Below are 22,258 nucleotides of genomic sequence, written 5' to 3' on the forward strand. Positions count from 1 at the left end.
GACCCCAGCATTAAACTGAAAAATGTGTTATTATAGCCTAATAAAATGCTTCTCAGTACTTGTAGCACAGACAGCTGAAAGTCAACAATTCAAAGCACACAAACACCACAATTCCTGCACCCTGAACTTAATTTTAAGCATACGGTTGCTGGATGTTGAGCGACATTCCTAACTGCAGCAGCTTAGTCAGCAAAAACTCTTGCTTCCAAAATAGGACTTTTTTTAATTCTGTGAGCATTGATAGACTGTCAGGAAATAAAGTTTTGAAGGACAGAAAGACTCCCAGGGACTACCACTCTACAAGAACAAGCTAGGCATCTTCACTAATCACAGGTTATGAACTAACATAAGAAGGCAGAACATTTCCCTTGGGTATATCACCATAACCATGAACATGCATGTTTGAGTCCTTAAAAGTATTTATAAAGAAGTGAACTATCATGAGCTCCCCAGTTTACAGCAGAGGTCACCACCGCATCTCCTCATACTCACATTTTCCTCCTGAATGTGGACAGCTCTCTGATCCTTCAGCCAACTCTGTGGTATGCAAATCACTAGATGAACAAAGGCCTCCAGAGATGGACACTGTTCATGTGACAGGGGCCTATTGTCAGAACACTGAAGTAAAAAACTTCCAAATCTCACTGAAGATGATGAAGACAAATAATAAAGTACAACGAGTAAAAACTTCAGACCACCACCACGGCCATTTTTACTCGTCGTCAGAACACAACTTTTTTTCTGCCTTCTTTTGATCTAACTGTACTCAAAGGCTCTGTAACCTTTTCCAGGACAGAATAAAAATGTGATCTGCAGCATCTAAACAAAATTTGGAAATGACCCCACAGAAACTCATTTTACTCACCATTCGTATCGACTTGAACTGCTACTACATAAAGGATGTAGACACGACATTTTACTGATCTGCAAGGAAACTTCAGCAAAGGGTAACTGTTGGAATGTCCCCATTTACAGCACCTGCTCTCTTCCTCTTTTTTTGTGTTGAAAGGCAAATACATTTCATATCTCAGAAACTTAGCTACAAGGCTATGCTCAAACCTAACACACTCAGTTTAACACCACAGTCACTGAGAAAGTACATGTTGTAGAACAAAATAAGAAAACTCAAACTCAAAAATATTATATAATATAATATAATATATTGTAGAACTAGCCAAAACCAAGAAAAATCCATTCAATGTCACTTGATGGAGAGATCTTCAAAACACAGGGGGATGGTGGAAGTTAACATGCAACTCCTGCAGATGGCCTTTTAGAGATCACATGATGGGAAGTATTGGAAGAAAGGTGTGGAAGATATAGTGATATATGTGGGGAAGGTGGTCATTCCTGGTATCACAGATACAATGGTTAGTATAACCACATGAGTTGGGAGCTGCAGCCAACAGACTCCCTATTGTTTAAGAATGACATAGACAGGAAAAATAGAGGAGTACTGAGCTAAGGAAAGGAGGTGTGCAGTACATCAGATGCAAGGTTAGACATCTCAGGAAATAGTTAATTTGAAGGCTGCTATAAGGAAGTCGGTATCTGAGTAAAAACAATTATGCCAACATTTTGTGGTTCAAAATAGCAAAAAAGTATTTGCTTAGACATGAAAAAGCAGACAGAACAGTATAAGATAGTTAAGAGAGAAGAATAAATGTTTCTTCTGTTCAAAAAGTTATCAGCAGTAGCCAAAGAGATCATACCTCTGAATTGTCTAGTTTTTTGCAGAAAGTCGAGATACTTGGCTCATATTTTTGTTCTGCTCCTCATAAAATTTGTGGTCTTATGGCAAATCGCTGAAATCACTAAATAATGAAACTTTTGAGTTTCAGGCTTCATATCCTTTAGAAAAATGCATTTTAAATTTTAATGCAAAACATATTATTCTAGCAACTTTCTAAGTTTGTAAGAGCAATATTTAAAATCAGTTCCTATTTTGGGGCCTTTGTCCTCCCATTATTTTTGGCTTTGTCCAGATATCTTGTCCTTAGATTTTGACAGATATCCGCAAAACAAAGTTGGGTGGTCAGATGAAAACTGAAAGACTAACAGAAACAGCAACATTCTAAATAAAAAGATTCCAGTCGCCACAAGTGAAGCACACACTTTTAATAAAACAAAAACAACTAGCATACATAACAAACAGGTAAGTGTTTTTGCACAGACAAAGTCCGCTTCTTCAGCCCATTAACATTATATACAAGGTTACTTACATTTATAAAAAAAAAACAAATAAAAAAATAGCTCCAACAGGAACAATGTAACAATTCAGAAGCACTACTCACTAAGGGTTCAACCAACCAAACCCAGAAATGAGCCATTTAACAATATGACCCACTGGGAATCTAAATAATCAATCCAAATGCACAAAACTAGCATGCCTATTTAATTTTTTTTTAAATATTCATGTCAGAAGGGTACATACTCCTAAATATGTATGAGAACTAATGAATATATTTAATAGGTTCATAGGTGTGTACTAGGCAAATGGCCCTAGAGCCTTTACAAGCCTAGCCCATAGGATTACCCTGACATCGTGCCATCCAACCTTACTTTCCAGTGCCTCTGTTGAGTAGAGCAACTGGAGTGATCACCAGGGTGAAACTTAGCCAACTGTTGAAATCAATCATTTTCTGCTTCTACTGTGGTATCATTCTGGGTGATGGTAAGAGGCTGCTCAAGACTAGGGTCATACCAGTCTGGGCTATATAATCCAAAAGCTCCTCCATGTCTCTTTTCATGTAGTCAGGGGAGGTACAACTCAGGTCATTCACACCCACATGTACAATGACAGAGTCATATTTGTACCTGTTGTTGAGGGACATGAGTGCGTGCATTATGTGGCGGATCCTGGCACCTGACAGGCAGCTGACTGTTACTTTCTTCTTATTCAACCTAGTGAGTGAGACATCAGTGTGCCTCATTATTGAGTCACCTATGACTAGTGTGTTGGGCATGCTGTTTTGCCATAGGGGCTTTGGTTGAGTGGCACACTGTTTAGGAGAGTTGTGTGTCTCGTGATTAAGTGTTGTGTTGTGGTGGTCGAGTGTGTTTCTGTCTTGGAGGTCTCTGCTGTTTGGGTAGATTTTTATTGAGATCCTCCGTGAAGGTGGGTGTGTGGTTTGTGTTTTTATGTGACGGCAGTGCTGAGGTGTGTTCTGGAGTTCTATGTATTCCATGTGGTGTGGTGCCAGTGTTTACCTTCTCCTCTTGGCCAGATATTCTGGTCTTGGCCGGAGAGTGGGTGGCTTCCATTTTGGATATATAAGTGCATCTCTCGCAAGTCAGAGTGTTGGGAAGTAAGAGAAGAGTGTTGTCAGTGTACATGAAACAGTTGCTACATTGCCTCAGGATGCCTAAGTTCACCTAATTAATAACATAAAGCATAGGCAACTGACCTTTAGATATGCCTGGAGGGGTGGGCAAGTACTGGAGCTGTTTCCTTGTAGAACGTTTAGTGCTCTTAGCACTTTTGTGTGCTACAATAATTGCTACAAGATGTCTGGTAAAGTGCTAGACTAATAAGCTAGTAAAAGTGGAGGAGAGGAGAGAACTAGCAGGTCTACGGGAAAAATTGAAGAGCAGACATTTTTGCACCACTCAGAAGCTTACATACAGTCCTGGATACAGCAAATTTGTATCTGGACTAGACTAGTTACAGGAAAGGCAAGAAATAAGTGCAAAAGTGGGCTTTTAAACCTGAAAGTTGAAAGAGATGGCAAAACTGCCCAAACGGCCAATAAACTACAATTTTTGGGCCAGAAACCACTCTTCTTATGGTAGGCAGGCTACCTAGTGCTTACCACTCCCACTGATAAGCTAGAAGGCTTCCCTCCAACACAGAAAGGCTTGGGGGGGGGGCACAGAGGCTTACAACAGTCTTGGATACAGCAAATCTGTATCTGGACAAGATTGTTACAGTATAAAGGTGGGAAACAAGCTCAAACGTGGGCTTTTAAACCAGAAAGTTGAAAGAGATGGAACAGTTGCCCAAACAGCCAATAAACTACAATTTCTGGGCCAGAAACCACTCCTGTTGTGGTAGGCAGGCTACCTAGTACCTACCTCTCCCACTGATAAGCTAGAAGGCTTCCTTCCGACACAGAAAGGCTTGGGGGCTCTGAAGCTTACAAACAGTCCTGGACATAGCAAATCTGTATCTGGACTAGACTAGTTACAGGAAAGGACTTCAAAATTGGCTTCAGAGACACATTCATTTAAACCAGGATACATATTTCCCTTCAACAATATCCATTTAATTTCCTTCTTCTCAGTGCTACATTTGAAGTCACCAGCCCTCATATTTTCAAAAACCAACTCCAAAAAAAGAAATTTAAAGCTGTGATCATTACCACTATCTATCTAATATATGTTTTCCTATGACACTAGTACTCTTATGACTCTGTATTATCACATGCATGCTCCAATATTCTGTCTTACAACATTCCATTGGTTTTGCCAATATAAAATGCAGTACAACTGGCATAATATATCACATTTTTGGTTCTACAATCATAATAAAAGTCAAGATGAATCTTTTGCTTGGTATGCGGATGTAGAAAAGAAAAATATTTGCTGGGGGTAGTCCCCCTGCACCCACTACATCTGTTGCAATTATGTATAGTAACTCTGAGACTACAATACATTGGGGAAAGGTGAAATTCCCCAATTCCCACTGTACTGAAATATCCCCCAGAAAAAAAAGCTCGTATATCTGCTGTTTTTTTCTGTTTGACAACTTGAATTATTTACCACTTGTCTATAACCGTCTGTGTGTGTGTGTGTGTGTACATAAACACATACACATATAAATACATACACATACATATAAATATATATCATCACTGATAACCTAACACTCACTTTGTCAATCACAGTACATTGCAAATGTACATAATCAAAGTGAAAACCACTGGAAATGCAATGACAGCAAAAGAGCTCAAACATTGTGAAGTCACTATCAGTGGGTTGTGAAGCTGTCACAGTCCAGCAAAGTCAGTGTTCTAATCTGTGTAATATTTGACTTATGTTAGTGGACTAATGATATACTCCAGTTGACTGCAGTTGTGTGTCTGGGAAATTAGTATACATACGTAAGGGGTATGGGAAAACCATGGGAACTGGTCTGCAAGAAAACAGAGTTTACAGAGGCAAGCAGAGAAGCTGGGGGTATAATTTTCTTTTCAATGTAGTTTAAAATCCAAATAAGGGATGCAATAATTTAGTGGTTGAGTTACAGACATTCTGGTCAGTAATGGAGGGAGGGGGGTACTACAGCACACTGACACCACAGAGTTAGGAAAGTAATAATAGCACATGCAGATACACCATAGGTGTGTGTGTGTGTGTGTGGGTGGGGTCTTGTAGTCAAAATCTCTCTTTGACTTCAAGATACAGGGTTGTCTTAATACCAACATGTAACAAGTGCTATTCATTATTCACTACAGTACACTCAAGACAATGGGAGTATATGCAGACTGGGGCTTCCATGTTTGACTGTGAAGCTTAAATGAATTATCAACCAATAATGCCAAATCATGCCTGTCAAAACTCAGCACATATTGGGTAAAAGTAGTGGGCCCCGTGACTTCCAACAGCATTGTATAAATGGTGAGAGAAATAAATGATACAAACATTGAGGGGAGAGTTTATACAGAAAGGTAAATTGGGGAAGGTATTCCCTTCAATAACTAAAACGTGACTTGTGGTCATACAAAAAAATGGAAGGAGGAATGCCACAGTCATGTAACTACAGACCAATCTCACTAGCATGTATGTCATGGTTATGACTGAAATTCTGATAATTACGTTACACAAGGTAGTCTCAGGAACTACAGAAATTGAGGTTTTATGAGGGCCAGGCCAATGACCATTGGCTGATGATGGCAGATTTCATAACCTGCATTGCAAGAAAGAGAAGAGAGTAAATTAACCCTGGGACTGTGTGACCTGATTTTAGGAAGAATTTAATTTTCCTTGAGTGTAATATCGTACAGAAGGTATTAAGTAACAATGATTTGGGTGTTGCCTTGTAGGATGAATTATAGTACAGTACAGGAATCCTGAACTAAAAATAATGATGAAGGTACATCTTTTTGAAGTGACCCAGATATCAAAAAAATGTAGGAAGGGCTGCCTGCTGTCCCCGGGTTTGTTTAATAGTAGAACTGGCTAAGAAAGGAAGGGAACAGGGCACGCTGAATGGGTAAGGAGTAGCTAGGCTTAGACTATAAGCAAGTAACTGCCATACTAGTGGAAAAGAAAGTCAACACAATCCTAGGTAGAATACTGGCTGATCTGACAACAGCTGGGATGGGTATACAATCAGAAGGAAAAAGTGGTTACCATGTTAGGATAGAAGAGAGATTCACAGGCTGCAAACCTATAAAAGAAGGGTTAGACTCTAAATTATGTGATGAGAGGTATGGAATTCACTACAGAAGCCAGAAAATAGAAACTTGGAAGTATCCTCACACAAGTTAAAGAAACTATTACATAATAGATAAATAGGTTGGCACACTATTAGGAAAGTTTAATGCAGTATGAATAATGGCATTCCTCCCAGTGGTATATGTCTTACAGAACTTACCAGACAAAGGCTACTGGATTACAGAGTTTACAGGGTAAAATATAGCACTGGACATGGGGGCGGGGTGGGGGTAAGAGAATGGCAAAACAATCTAAAATCAGTAAGGAAATGGGAGGGGAAGTATGGCGCTCTCCTACTTTCCCAGGTATGTTCTACCCTTGAACAGCAATAAACTGCTTTGGGATACTGAGCTAAATGAGGAAGGCTGAAATATTAGAGTGTCAAGAGTTGCTGAGAACAGTTTCATTAGCCAATATCAGAAAATAGGTAGACTGAGCTATGCGATATGGTAGGAATGCAATACGCTGGGTTACTACTGAATGCAGAAGGACAGAGAAAGGAAGTATAAGAAGGCCCTTGTCATGTATGGAAATGGAAGGGGTTCTTTACATTTGAGCAACATCTAGGAAAATGAAGAAAGGCTAGAGATATTTTCAAGATATTAGAAACAACTATGCAAAAAAGAGATTCCATATGCCAAAAGGTAGATGTATTGGCATATGAGAAGCAAATGGTCGGACCAAAAAGACAAAAGGCAACCCTATATTTCAACTGGTGTAAAATTCAGAAAGAAAAGAAGCTGAGTTTTGATGTATGCAGTTAAAAAGGAGTTAGTAGACCATGCCACATCAACCTTTTTGAGTGATGGGAAAGGGAAGTGGGGATGATAATAACGACAAATCACTGCAAACATATTATGGATGCAAGGAATAGCACTGGGGTCTGGAATCACATTTGGGCTTAGCAATTAAAGATCATATACAAATGACCCTTAATTCTAGAGAAACTCTTGAAAAGCCATTAGAAAGCAAACTGCCATAGTATGCAGAAAGAAGCAAGGATGTATATATTTTTTGAAGCCACAGCTATGACGACATGGAGATGAGCTAAAGTACTATGGGAGAGGATGTTTGAGATAAAACCTACAGACACAAAAGGTGTTCTCTGATTCAGCATTGCACAGGTGATCTAAAGTAGCTAAAGGAAGGCATGAACCATAAGAGTATTCTGTCAGCCACTGACAAGAGTAGAAGGGCACAAAGCTGTGAAATGTTGCATAGAGAGATGGACCTGGAAAATACTTATGACTGCAAGCAAAAAAAATAATTACATATTAAAGATTTAGATTTGCACTATTTAATGCACAGACAAAATGTGGTGAAGTATTGTTTTTTTCCTCCCCAAGGTAGGTGTAGGTTAAATTTGGGAAGAATAACATGCATACATTTTTTTTCTGAAAAAAAATAACATTTTATATTAATTTTATAATATAATACATCCAAATCAAGAGCAATTAAAAAACAAGATACAAATTAGTCACTTAACTATTTATAACTAAAAATAATAGAATAACCCGATTAAACAACACATTTATTATGAACTATGAAACTATATACACTGCACCTACACAAAGCTGGTAAAGTACAGAAAAACAGATAAAAGTAAATGAAGACAGATGACAGAGATGCACTCCTGTATTCTAACAGGACAACTATATGCCAGTTGATGATAGGAGATAAGCAGATTATACTGAGAAATTTTCTTGGGTGGCGAAAGCCAGGGAACCTTTTTGGCTAGGCTTATACAGGCCCCAGGGCCGATAGCCTAGTACCTACCTATGAACCTTATTATTCATATGCTAATGGTAAAGTCAATGAGAAAAAATAACTCAAAACTTGTTATGGAATGGGCAGAAAAATATTTAGAGTTCTATCCTAACAATTAACTAAACTGACTTTTTTTATTTAAGGAGGGGAACATCTTTGAAGCTTTTAAATTCTTCTCTGCCATTTTAGAGAAATCAGTCCAGCTGCTTGTATTTAAAATTAACTAATTGTTGGTAATATAAAATGTTACTAACATAAACAATGTTATTAGTGGATTTCACATTTGTAGGAGGCATGTGGAGAGTAATAAATTGCTATGAATATATAATGTCTTGAAAACCATGTGTATGGAGTTTCAGATGTCAGATTTGCCATAATCTGTTTGTAAACTTACAACTCCAAAATATGGGCAATATAACAGCAGTAGGAGAATTTCAAAATGGAAAACAAAAATTTTTTTTTTTTAGTTGGGATGGCATATGCATGATATGCATATTAAATGGATATGACTTTACTATATAACAGTGTTAAACATATAAGAGAACTGAACTTATCTGGAAGACTAACAGCTGAGTATGCTGATTTGATAAGTGCAATGCAATGTTTTAACGAAAAAAAGAAGGGTGCAGAGATATTATGATCTCTTTAATCAAAACTATAAAAACATAGTAAAAATTCATAGACAAAAGTCTGTGTTGTAAAACGGTGTAGTCCAGCTTGTGATCCAGAAGTTACAATTTTGAGTAGTGCCCAAACTGCTCAAGGGTCATATTGTGTAGTAAGAAGGCAATGTCTGATGGCCTGTTCAAAGGGAAAAAATGGGGATAAAACTGGAACATGAACCCTTTTAGCGATAGCAAGGCAATGGACACAGGTTGCTATTGTTGTAGTGAATCCTAGGCAGGGAAATGGGGGAATGCACCCCCACCACACAGGTGGGGACCTTTCCCCTCACAGCAACATGTGTGCCTACCTTGTGAAGTAACAGATGTTGGTGAGAGGTAGGGCTTAATAAAAATTCTATTACAGTGTGTGTAAATGCTGCAGTCAATAAAGCATAATCCTCTCTCCACCTCCTCTTAACACTGGATCAGAAAATGATACTGTCAATTCAGCAGGGGGTGACTGCAGGACCATTGCTTCTGAGCACAACACACAATGACCAGCAACTGATAAACTTCCTTACAACTTCTATAACAAAAAAAATATATCATCAAGGGGTGAAACATAATACAATGCCCTCTTACAACCTCTCCCTTGCCTCCTGAACTCTTGAACACCTTTGCAGATTTTTTTTCTTCACCATCCATTCTAGTATTCCATTTGATGAGTTGACAACTGAGCAGCAAAGGCCTGGGACCTCTGTCTTCATAAATGTACATCTGATGAGAAGAAGGTGGCAAATTTTATCATGTCAATGACTTCCTGTAGAATGTTCAATAGAACAACGAAACTGGAGAATATTCACATCTCAAGCTACAGGATACTACTGCCCCAACCAAGGAAATCATCTCAGGCTTTTACTATGGTTCTGGCACCTGTTTTACAACTGCAATGACAGTGAATTAAGGAGAACTGAAAGAAAAGAATACAGGAATCTACACTACCACAGGTGAAAGAGAGAGAGAGACAGGGGAAGACAGAGAGAGAAACAAATCCTCTGCTAAATCAAAACTAAACTGTTGAACTAAAGTGAGAAAGGAGGAGAAATGACAAACTGATCAATCTCTTGGTGCTCAGTTCCTGGAAAACTGTGGCCAGGCTGTAAGCTGGCAGTTTGTCTGAATACTTTTTTCCAGAAAGAAAACTGGATTTGGAGTTCAAGGAGTCAACAGCAGGTTTATGACTCTCATGATACGACTGTCAGTCAAGGTGATGCCATAGTTTATTTTGGTCTACTACCATAAGTACATCAATCATTGCCATGGGTGATGTGAGCATTTGAAATTCAGTTTCTTCATGCACCAAATTATGACACACTTCCATTTCAGAATTTATAGGATATGAAGCATTGCCAAAATATGTGGATGGTTTGTGTTTTCTTAAACAATGGAAGAAACAAGGCAAGCTTAACAACTTCAGCAGACAACCATTGACAATATATGACATGCATCCTGATTCAGAAATGGTAAGCCCAAACTGAATTGGGCAAGGTCTTCCACTATTCTGGAGCACAGAGACAAGGTCTGATGCTAAAATAATATTTGAGTGGACAGAATGGCACTGTAGCTCCTGACAACTCATGATAAAACACACTGCCTTTTTCCTCAGACAGGTGAATAGAGCTGTGAAAACTCTGTCCTTCAAAAGGTCAAAAAATTGCAGGGGAAGTCCGTGTATGGAGCCTTCACATTATCTTCACTGAATTCACTCTCTTTGCAACTTCTTAGGTCCCTCAAAAGGTAGGAATGACTGAGAGGTGACAATTTATGCCCTGTTGAAGGTTCTCTCTTGCGAATGGACCTCAAAGGACTTCACTCAGTTTATGGAGATCCCAAAAGTCTACATTCCCCAGAACATGGAAGTCAAGGACATTACGAGAGAGAGAGATCTTTAGTGGGGTCAACTTAAGGCAGTCTTTAATTCAGGCCAATGTAAGCTAGATATCAAGGTAGGGTGACTTTGTTTTATTGAAAATTTTAACAAAATATTAATATATAACAGAAATATTATGAAACAAATATACATATCTAATAAAAAAACAACTAAAATAACTATTTACAATGGTGTCAACTATAAAACACAGCTATTTAAACAGAAAAAGAAATGTGATAAGAGTACTTGTTACTTATTAAAGCCTGAATAAAAACTGAGTGACAACAAACACAGCTATGTAAAATGAACCAAAAAAGCTTTTATTATACCTTAATAAGCAATTTCGCATTGACTTCAACGCTTCATCAGACTTTAAAAATACACAGATTAACACTCACTATTTAAAATCCAAAGAACAAATCAAAGACTGATTCCACTTATGACATCATAAGAAGGTTTTCAATTGGCTGTAGGAGCTCTAACAGCAAATTAGACAATAATATCTACCAATGTATAGCAAAAAATAAAACAAACTATAATTTCTAGTTTAAATTAAATATATATAATAAAACTATTAAACAATAAAAACAACCCAGGAAGGGTAAAAAACTTGTAACAAATGTAAAAAAATATTAAAAACCAAACAAAGGAAAGAATAACTCCACTTTAATAACGAGGTAAAATCCCAAACAGCTGAGTGCTTTCGCCAGAAAATATTATGGCTTCATCAGAGTCATTTGGAAACATACAAAACAATACAGTGACTTTGCAACCAATCAAAATAGGTTACATCATAATTAAACCTACTCCAAACCATAAATAAAAGGCTCAGCTGAAGTTAAAAAAGTACTAGCATAAACCATGTTAACAGGCTAGCTAAAGATTTTGGAAAAAGATGCCTTTGTAAAAAGTCAGTATTTAGGAAACTACATATATACATTAAATTTTCCATGTGAAAATCTTACCATAATTGCTCAAATTAAAAAAGCAAGAATAGTTAAATAATTTTTGCTGTTTGCTTCAACACAGGGACCAATGATATATTATCATTTAAACCTGGTGGACACATGGCATTTAGCCTTAACTGCCATATATATTCCTTAGTCTCAACTTCCAACTTGTGATCACCCCCCCCCCCATTAGGAAAAAAAAAAACAAGCCAATGACAAAGAAAATAAACCTTTTAAAACTGGTGCATCTAATGCTGTGTAAAAACAGCAAGTTGTGCTTGTTTTGGTTCGTAATTTCCCTCAAATGCTCAGTTATTCTGTCGTGGAGCCTACGTATAGTTTTGCCCATGTAAAATCCCTGGCAGCTTATGCATGTAGCCACATAGACTAACATAGCAGTACTACAACTGCATCTTTCAGGGCAAGAAAGGGCATATTCATAATTCTGTACTGAGACATATGGTCCATCATTTACAAATTTACAATATTTGCACGCAGCACATTTATACATTAAAGAGAGGTAACTTGGAAAAAGTAGATGGATTTTGAAGCAGAAATGACTTTATAGAACTAACCTAGCCCCACACACAGGCTACCCTACACAATTATCAGGTCTGTAATTGCAGGACAGTACAGTCATTCCCTTGGAGTTCCTGCCTGGACAAATGGTACCACTACCAACAAAATTACAGATATCTTTCTCAGCTCTAAAATAAATGAACATTTCAATGACTCCCTAGAGTAATACGGAAACATTGTAATATTTAAAACTTTCACTTTAATGCTATGAAGCAGGTAGAGGTTTATTTAGAGGTCAGTCTTTAGCTTAGAAAGAATGCAGCTTCAATATAACCTGCTGAGGTCTGGAAGAGTTCTTTTGTCTCCCCCATGTGGCTTCTATGTCCCCATCTAGGGCAATATGTGTATTTATTTATTGCTTGTAAGAGTTTAATGTGGAAGGAATTATACAGTTCTCTATCTTTCACTGTTTCTGTTATGCCTTAGACTCAGATATCATCTCAGCTGACTTGGTTTTCCATACTGTCTAGTTCAATACTCAGCCTTGACTTTCTACTTCAACATTGCCAGTTTAATTTTACTCTTATTCTACTACTGTAGCTTGTTTCTGAACAGTGAAGTGCTGGTGATCCATTTTTTTTTACTTCATGACTCTAAGAACTTCTTGCTGCCTCCAGATCCATCTCTGTAGCTCCTACTTGGAGACTACCCTAGAGCATCTTGAACATTTTCGTTACTCCTGTCACTCAGTTTCCCTAATATCTTCTAGTGGAAAAAAATATTATTTCTCCTTCCATTTTATGTCAGTTATATGCATTCTGCTGCTGCTACAGCACAGAAAAAGACCTCGGGATGAAGTTTTGCAGTACAGAGGCAGACCACACCAAGATTTGTAGTTTGCAAGATTATACAGAAAAGCATCATTTTTAAAGCAGTCAGATGCTATTAGTGTGTGTGGGTATATATATATATATATATATATATATATATATATATATATATAAAATGCATACAGTATAGTTATATTCTGTATGATAAATTTCTTAATTTTGAACTCAAAACACTGACAAAAATATTCAAACATACAGAATATCAAATGAAATAAAGATCACAATAAATAAATGTTGAAATAAAAAATATTGAGACAGGAAATGTATTTCCTCTCCTGATATTAACACTAAAACCATCCATAACACTATCCTCAAATTCTTCTGAATAATATCAGTGTTACAGAAAGGTATTTATTAAGGAAAGGTACAGGGTTAGATTTGGGGGAAGGGGCAGTTTTACATTTAGTACCCATTACTAAGAAGGGCAGGAGGGCTCCACCCTGCACCACCTTAGTAATGGGTGGTGACCCTAACACTCAATATAATTATAGATATAGCACACACAGACATGCACACACAAGCGCTATATGTGTGTGTGTGTATATATATATATATATATATATATATATATATATATATAAACAAAAAAGCTACATGTGGCTATATTTAAGTCACTCAGATGCTTTCATTTCTTTCACAAGCATATGACAATCAAGTACAAAATTACCGTTTCTGAAAGAATTACAGCCTCTGGCTGTTGGAGTGGAATTTCTGCAGCTTTGAGCTCTTTATCAAATATTTCTTGGTGCTTGCTGTTTCGCTTTTCTTTTTTCTTATCTTTTTTCTCTTTTTCCACGTCATCTCTGTCCAGTTTATCCTGAGATCTTGAATGTGCTTTCTTTGGCAAGAGTGGTTCAAGTATAAACCTGGGGAATGAAAACAAATATTCTTAGTTCATCAGATTTACATAAATAATATCTGTGAGTCCAAGGGCTCCATTTCAATAGAGAGATGGGAAACCATATAAAATTTTACTCAAGAGCACACAATACATAATGCAGTTATAGATCTGACAGTTGCCACTGAATCTTGCGTTAATGTAATTGCAGCTACAGATTTTGCACAAATTGAAGTTTAATATTTTGACATATGGGTACTAAGTATAACAACTGGGGAAAAGATGTATAAACAAATAATAAATCCAAAACCTGGAAATGCAGGGTTGAGTCAAAGTAAAAGCAGTTTATTCCAAACCAGCTCACAAAGCTTTCGGGATATTCCCTTCATCAATGTGTCAGAAATGCTATAAACGTATGGCATAATAAAGTGAATGGGAAAGGCTGTAGGTCATAAATGTTACACAGGTAGACAGGAGAATGCAGGAGAACATTCTGTTCCTGAATAATCCATTCAAATAAATTATACAAAATTTCACAAGCAAGTAGTTATGAATTTAAAACTGTAATCTCTGCCCTGTTTTGAGTGACTGCTGACTGAAATGGCACAGAGGTAATACAGTACTAATGCTACTCACTAACACATAATTAACAATGTTGTTTGACTGTTAGACATGTATGGCACTGAAATAACAATGACCAATACTGCATCTGTTTTTCATGCTGAAGGAATGGTGCACAATGGTAAAGTAGGAATTTCAAGCCCCCAACAGCCCAGTATTGCAAGAGAACCCAAGAGCTGCACTATAGAATTTGCGTTGTGAGGCAGTGACTGGTGTGAGGAAAGCTAGATAAAATGCCTTTGCTATATAAAGGACAGAAAAGCAAATACCTTATCAGATCTGTCTACTGTTTAAAAGGGCAAAATGTACAGAGATTCAAGCAACTCTTTTACTTACGAATAAAGTAGAAATATAGTACCATTATCTCTCTCTGTCTAGGTTTTTGTCTGTGGGTACGTATGTATATATATACACACACACACACACACACACACACACACACACACAAGCACAACACTGGCTATATCCATATTTATTCCAGTACTGAAATAGTGAATCTGAATGTGAGATAAGAAACAGTATAAGAATAAGACAACTTCACTAGCATAGAGGGATAGGGATAAACCTTTGACTACATCCCAGGTTACCACAGTTTTATTAGACATATGTGTTGGAGCTGGCAGGAAGTGTGATTTACCATCAATGGTTTGCCTTTCTTCAGAGGGGATAGTGTTTGATCCCATGCCTTAGGCACACAGTCACATGACAGAGTCTTCAGAGAACACTAGAGACCACACGTGACTGCTGGCTTCTGGAGGAGCATGGACGTCTTGCTGGTGGTATATTTCTTAACCATATAAAGGGATATTTAACTTAAACAGTTCTTGCACATAATTCTTACATGTAAAAGGGGCACTAACACATAAGGAACACCCAATGTTTTAGGCATGTTAGCTACACAAGTCCAGTGTTAGCTTATGAAAAAAAGACCACCACAATAACTCAGAGTAAGATTCCTGTCTTACAGCTCCTGGATCATGCCTTCAATCCTATCCTCTTCTTGCTGCTTAAGTGGAGTTTGTATGTTCTTTTTACCATACTTGCTTAAATGTGTATGCTAAACTTTTAGTTATGTACTCACCATAACTTCAGATGTTTGGGATCCATCTCGCCTACATTCTGAACTGATGGGTTCGGAGCCGATCCCTCGGCTCCGACTCGGCACGCTTATGCTATAGAGCGAGGCCTCTAATTGGCTGAGCTATCTTTATCCCAGGATGCACCACCACTAATCCCCCAGATCTTGTTTGTCCGCATTCATGCACACATGCACAACTTGGTTATATAACATTGTTAGATGTTTCAAGATGAAACAACAGGATTCGGACCTTCTGATATCCTCTGATCTCCAAGGAAGGGGGAAGGAGGGTGGGTTATTAGGAATGTAGGCGAGATGGATCCCAAACATCTGAAGTTATGGTGAGTACATAACTAAAAGATGTTATGTGATCCTATCTCGCCTACATTCTGAACTGATGGGACAGCGTCCCTAGCACCTAAATCCCGGGTGGCTCATTGGAAAACACTCCTGAGCACTGTGGAACCAAATGAAGCTCGTCCTCTAGATGCCACATCTAATTTATAGTGGGAAATGAAGGTGTGCGGGGAAGACCATGTAGCTGCAGCACAAATGTCACTAATAGCAAGCTTAGAATGAAATGCTACCGAAGTAGCCATAGCCCTTGTAGAATGAGCCTTGACAGAGGTGGTAAGCTCTTTGTTAGAATAAATATAAGCTTGAGTAATACAGTCCCTGATCCATTTGGCAATAGTGACCTTTGTGACAGCGTTGCCCAATTTGTTTTCTGCAAAGGATACAAACAACTGATCTGTTTTTCTTGTTTGTTTGGTCCTATCTAAATAAAAACGTAACTGTCTGTGGACATCTAGTGTGTGGGATATAAACTCCGCTTTGTTAGAGTATTTTGGGAAAAAAACTGGAAGCTCTAACGATTGTTGTAAGCATAAAGTAGAACAAACTTTAGGAACAAAGGAAGGATTTGGTCTGAGGGATACTCTGTATGAAAAACCAAGTACGGGGGTTTCACTGACCAAGCTTGAAGCTCTGAAACTCTTCTGGCTGAAGTAATCGCCACCAGAAAGGCTGTCTTCCATGTTAGAAACTTTAGATCACAGGTAGCTGCCGGTTCAAAGGGGAAAGAAGTCAAGGCGCGTAACACTATATCGAGATCCCATGGAGGTGCAGGATGAGAAATCGGAGGTCTTAATAGAGCAGCACCTTTCAAGAAGGTCTTACACAATCTTTTGCTCATTAAAGGTGGGTCTATGGATTCGTGAAAATTAGAAATTGCTGCCAATTGTACTTTGATGGTAGAAACTGAAGAGCCTTGAATGAAAAGAGAGGTCAGAAATTTTAGTACTTCTGCCACGGGAATAGAAATGGGGTCCAGGCCCCGGAGTTGAGCCCAAATAGCAAACCTTTTCCATTTGCTAGAATACAGTTTCTTTGTAGCAGACTTATGGGCTGAAGATAATATGTGCACAACATCTGGATCCAGTGTATGACTCCTGACTATCGTCGGAAGAGGAGGAGCCAGGCCGTCAATTTTAAGGTGTGTAGGGACTGGTGGAATAGTCCCGACTGATGAACCAGTAGGTCTGGGACCTGGTCCAGGAACCATGGACCTTCCAGAGCATGTTTCCGAAGACAGGGGAACCACACTTGACGAGGCCAGTAAGGAGCAATTAAGATCATTTTGCTCCCCAAGAGAGATGCCTTTTGAATCACCCTGGGGAGGAGAGGAACTGGAGGGAAGGCATAAAGCAAGCCGGTGGGCCAAGGATGGACTAATGCGTCCATGGGGCTCTTCCCCGGAGCCGGGGTTAGGGAGAAAAATTCTTTGCACTTCGCATTCAGAGGAGTTGCGAAGAGGTCGCAACACGGAACTCCCCATTCCCTGAAAATCTGACTTGCAACTGTCATATTCAGAGACCATTCGTGAGGAGAGAGGATGGTTCTGCTCAATCTGTCGGCTATGACATTGGACTTGCCCGGTATGTGAGTAGCCACTAGGAAGCGTTTGGTCGAGACTGCCCATTCCCAAACTCTCATGGCTTCTCTGCAAAGAGGATAGGATCTGGTCCCTCCCTGTTTGTTCAGGTACCAGACAACTGACATGTTGTCTGAGTGAACAGCAATTACGCCCTGAGGGAGATAATCGTGAAGGGCTTGAAGGGACAGGAGTACTGCCCTCATTTCTAGGATGTTGATATGAAGAAGAGTCTCTTCCGGGTGCCATTTGCCTTGGACTGACCTGCCCAGGGAATGCCCCCCCACCCCATCTGGGAGGCGTCCGTGGTCAAAGTGGCCGCCGGAGGAGGAAGAACAAAGGGTCGTCCCTGATCCAAATTGGAGGGCACTAGCCACCAGCGAAGGTCCCGTTTGCAAGATTCCGTGATCCATATGAGGTGATTGAGAGGGAGTTCCTGAAAGGACCACTGAGTTGAAAGAAGCCACTGGAGGATTCTCATGTGCAACCTTGCCAAGGGGACTAGAAGAACCATGGCAGACATGGATCCCAATAGCTGCAGGACCATTCTGGCTGGGGCTTTGGACCTGGGAAGTAAGGCTCGAACTTGATTTTGTATGGTTTGAATTCTGTCTGTAGGTAGATAGACCCGCATTTGGTTTGAGTCTATCTCTACCCCTATGAATCTTATTCTTTGAGATGGCCGCAACACAGACTTTGGCCAATTGAAGGTGATTCCAAGGGAATTGCCCAGTGATATAGTGGCTTGTAGGCTCCGCAGAAGTAGATGCTTGGAGGTGGCAGTTAGGAGCCAGTCGTCTAGGTACGGAAACACCTGGAATCCTAGACTTCTCAGGTGAGCAGTCACTACTGCCAAGCACTTGTTGAACACCCTGGGGGCTGTGATGAGACCAAAGGGCAGCGCACGGAACTGAAAATGACTGCCTCCTAGGCTGAAGCGTATATGTCTCCTGGACGCTTGATGTATCCTGATATGATAATACGCGTCCTTGAGATCTATGGAGCACATCCAAACACCCTTCTCCAGCAATGGGAGAATGGTTTGTAGAGTGACCATTCGGAACTTGGACTTTCTGACTGAACGGTTTAGGATGCTGAGGTCCAAAATGGGCCTCAAGTCCCCGGTCTTTTTTGGCACCAAAAAGAATCTTGAGTAAGTCCCTAATCCAATCTGGTCTGCGGGGACTGGTTGGATGACTCCTTTTTGCAGCAGCTTTGAAACTTCTGAGGCTGCGGTATCCCGTTGACTGGGTGGCGGGTCCGGGATTTTTGGACTGAGTGGGGGAGAGAATGGGATGGAGTAACCTCCGGCGATAATCCGAAGCACCCATCGGTCCTGAGTGATCCCTTCCCAGGCCTTCAGGTGCTTGACGACCCCGACTGGCTCGAGCAGCACAGCCGGGCAATCCCTCAGGGACTATGAAAGGCTGAAGAGCCACGAAAGGACTCGGTCTCCAGTGTTGCGAGGGCCTCTGCCGCCTGTGGGATGGCGTCTCCGGATGAATTTCCCCTCCTCTGCCTCTGGAAGGGGAACCTTCCTGCTGAGAGGGTAAGGCTTCTGAGATCACGGAACCACATTTTCCCTCCTCTTTTAGCCTTGGGATAAGGCCGAAAGGGAGTGGAAAATCGTGCCCCTACGGCAGTCAGAGTCTTACCCTCCTGTTCACAGCGGGTTAGTGTGTCTTTTACCTTGGGTCCAAACAGGGAGGACCCATCAAAGGGGGCGTCGGCAAATGAAGACTTAAAGGCCTCCGCGAAATGACACAGGCGGAGCCAGGCTTGTCTCCATAGAGCAATGCCTGTACCCGTCGCTCTACTCGCCCCTTCGGCCGCATACGAAATGAGCCTCATGGACGAGTTCGAAATGGAATGCATTGTAGCCAGCTGAGAGCCAACCGTCTGGGCCAGCTCCTCAGGCAGGTTACCCAAGAGGGTATCGGATAGCTCCTTAATCAGATCCCTCTGAAATCTGGTAAAGTGCGTCAGGTAGTTCAAGGACCTCAGTGTAAAGGCCGCTGAACTAAGGGTGCGCTTTCCGTACCGATCCATGCTCCTAGACTCCTTATTAGGAGGATGGATGGACATAGAAGCCTCTGCTACATCTTTGCTGGGTAGCAGATGCCACAACCAAAGCATCTACAGCCACACCTTCAGTAAGGAACTCTCTATCAGGGGGGGCCGAGAGAAATTTGTTCGGACGAGCAGGCACCGGTTCCACAGAGTCTGGGTGTTCCCACGCCCTTCGACAGATCAAATCCAAGAGCTCGTCGAAGGGCAGAGACACCCAGGAAGCGGAGGGCTGAGCCCCGAAGGCCTTCAGGAACACCGACTCATCAGCAGAGGGAGGTTTGGACTGCCAGCCGCCTCGCTGTTTTAGGGCTTCTAGGATGTCTGCAAAGGAGACATCATCCGAGGACGACTTAGGGGACCCCTCTGCATCATCGAGATCAGTGTCAGATGTCAAAGACTCATCAGGGGAGTCAACGTGCTTCCTCTTGCACGACCTTTTCCTGGGGGGTTCTTCCGAAGAGGCTTCAGAAGGACCTCCAGGAGGGGAGAAACCCCAGCGGGGGTAACCTGAGGCCCGGGGGCTCCGCTGTCTAAAGACAGGGGGACTGCCAATGACCCAGTCTCCGTATGCAGGGAGGTAGCTGGGGAAACTGTGGAGGTAGCCAAGGAAGATTTGGCTAAAGCGCTCCTCATAGCCCTGAAGGCGGGACCACCAGAATCCTGGGAGGGTCCCACCTCCGTGGCCACGACAGTGGACGGTACTCCCGCCGACGCACCAAGAGGGAGACTTGTAACCGAGAGCATCAATCCCGAAGCCGCCCCCCCAGGGCCGAAGGAAGAAGTCCGTGTACTGAACTCCGACCCAAGAGCCGGAGTTGGAGCAAGGGCCGGGCCTGACCCTAACACCTCCACAGGTTCCACCAGCACCGGATCCAACGGTGCCAAAGCTGTTGGAGGAGGAACCACAGTATGGGAGTGAACCATTGGCTCCGAAGCCAAATGGGCTGGAGCCGAAACCAGCTTTTGGAACACCGGAGACTGGAAGAGTCGAAGGAGCACCCTGTCGATGTCCGAATCAGACATCTTGGATGACCTAGAGGATACTGATCGGGCCCGAACCGATTTCTCCATCGGCTCCGAAGGGCTCGGGGACCGGCTCCGAAAGGACTCAACAACTATCGGCTCCGAGGAAAGTTTCAAGGAAATTTCCCTCGGTGCCGATAAGGACTTCGGCTCCGAGGGGGAAGAGTCTGAGCCGGTGACCCTGATCGGCTCCAATATCAGTGGAGCCGATGAGGGTGACCCGCCTCTCGATGCCCCAGACCTCGGCTCCGAAACCAGAGGGGTCGAGGCTGGAGGCATCGAGGCAGACCGTTCCAACCTCGGCTCCGAAGTCCGTGGAGCCGATGGAGAAGTCGGCTTAGATTTTTTAGCGGTCGGAGCCGACGCTTTTTTCTTTTTAGAAGGAGACGGAGAGGAAGATAAAGCCTCCTCGAAGGAAGGCTTGATTAATCCCTTGAGGATTAATTTGTTTTTCCTCTCCTGGAGGACTCTGGAAGAGAACGCGTGGCACACACTACACGACTCCTGTAAGTGCTTAGCACTTAAGCAATAGACGCACGAGGCGTGGTCATCCGTTATGGACATTTTAAAACCACACCTCGTGCACTTCTTAAACCCGGAGGGTTTGTGCTCTTTAGACATAATTGTTTTAACCACAGAACTTTTTAAGTGAAGAAACACTAAATTTAGCCAAAGACAAAGTTGAATACAACAACTTCAACAAATTCAAAAAAAAAAAAATATATATATATATATATATATATATATATATATATATATATATATATATATTTTTTTTTTTTTTTTTTTTTACACTAAACAGATAAACAGATAGAAAAAATAAAGAGAGTCAAGACCCTCTAACTTAAACGGGTGCTTGACCCAAGAAAGATGTACAAACAGCAAAGCAACAGGGGAAGGCCCCTCTAACTAAAACGGGAAACCTTCCCTGACTAAAAAAATCACAAATTTTTCAACGAAAATTCACCAAACACACTGATATGACAACAATAGCTGTTAAAACAGCTTTTGGGTTCAAAAGAAGGAAATTTGTGACAGGAAAAGCCTAAATAAATAGTACTTAGCCCAGCCAATGTTGAGACCACGTCTAAGCTTGATAGCGGCAAACGAGATCTGGGGGATTAGTGGTGGTGCATCCTGGGATAAAGATAGCTCAGCCAATTAGAGGCCTCGCTCTATAGCATAAGCGTGCAGAGTCGGAGCCGAGGGATCGGCTCCGAACCCATCAGTTCAGAATGTAGGCGAGATAGGATCACATAACATCTGCCTGGCAATATTCCTTACCATCAAGCATTTGCTTAAATGTGTATGCTAAACTGCCTGGCAATATTCCTTAACATCAAGCACTTTTCTCATCATAACTCAATGCACTGGAAAAATGCATTAGGTATGCAATATGTCACACATCCCACATAGTACAAAAGAATTAATAACAATAAGAAACATATTAGTTTCCTTCTGACTAGACACACACACCATACCTTCCAAACGTTCTGAATTACTCAGTTTTTACCGAGTTTTGGGTCCAAATAATGGGGTGCCACAATTCCCGAGTGGCATACCTTCATTTCTGATTTTTTTCCACTTTAAATTTTC

At 40.9% G+C, this 22,258-nt stretch overlaps 1 protein-coding gene across 1 annotated transcript in view; it reads right to left on the reverse strand.

The window, feature by feature from the left end:
- The window catches only part of DOCK1 (dedicator of cytokinesis 1), a gene marked incomplete in the record, with an annotated part of 4,741,214 nt that overhangs the window by 66,971 nt on the left and 4,651,985 nt on the right, over positions 1-22,258 (reverse strand). The window contains 1 exon segment of the mRNA XM_044056178.1: positions 13,767-13,965. Coding sequence (XP_043912113.1) covers positions 13,767-13,965 — 199 coding nt within the window.

This window comes from Protopterus annectens, chromosome 14.part0, assembly GCF_019279795.1.
Source record: "Protopterus annectens isolate FY-2018-M chromosome 14.part0, PAN1.0, whole genome shotgun sequence".
In the NCBI taxonomy this organism is placed as follows: domain Eukaryota; kingdom Metazoa; phylum Chordata; order Ceratodontiformes; family Protopteridae; genus Protopterus; species Protopterus annectens.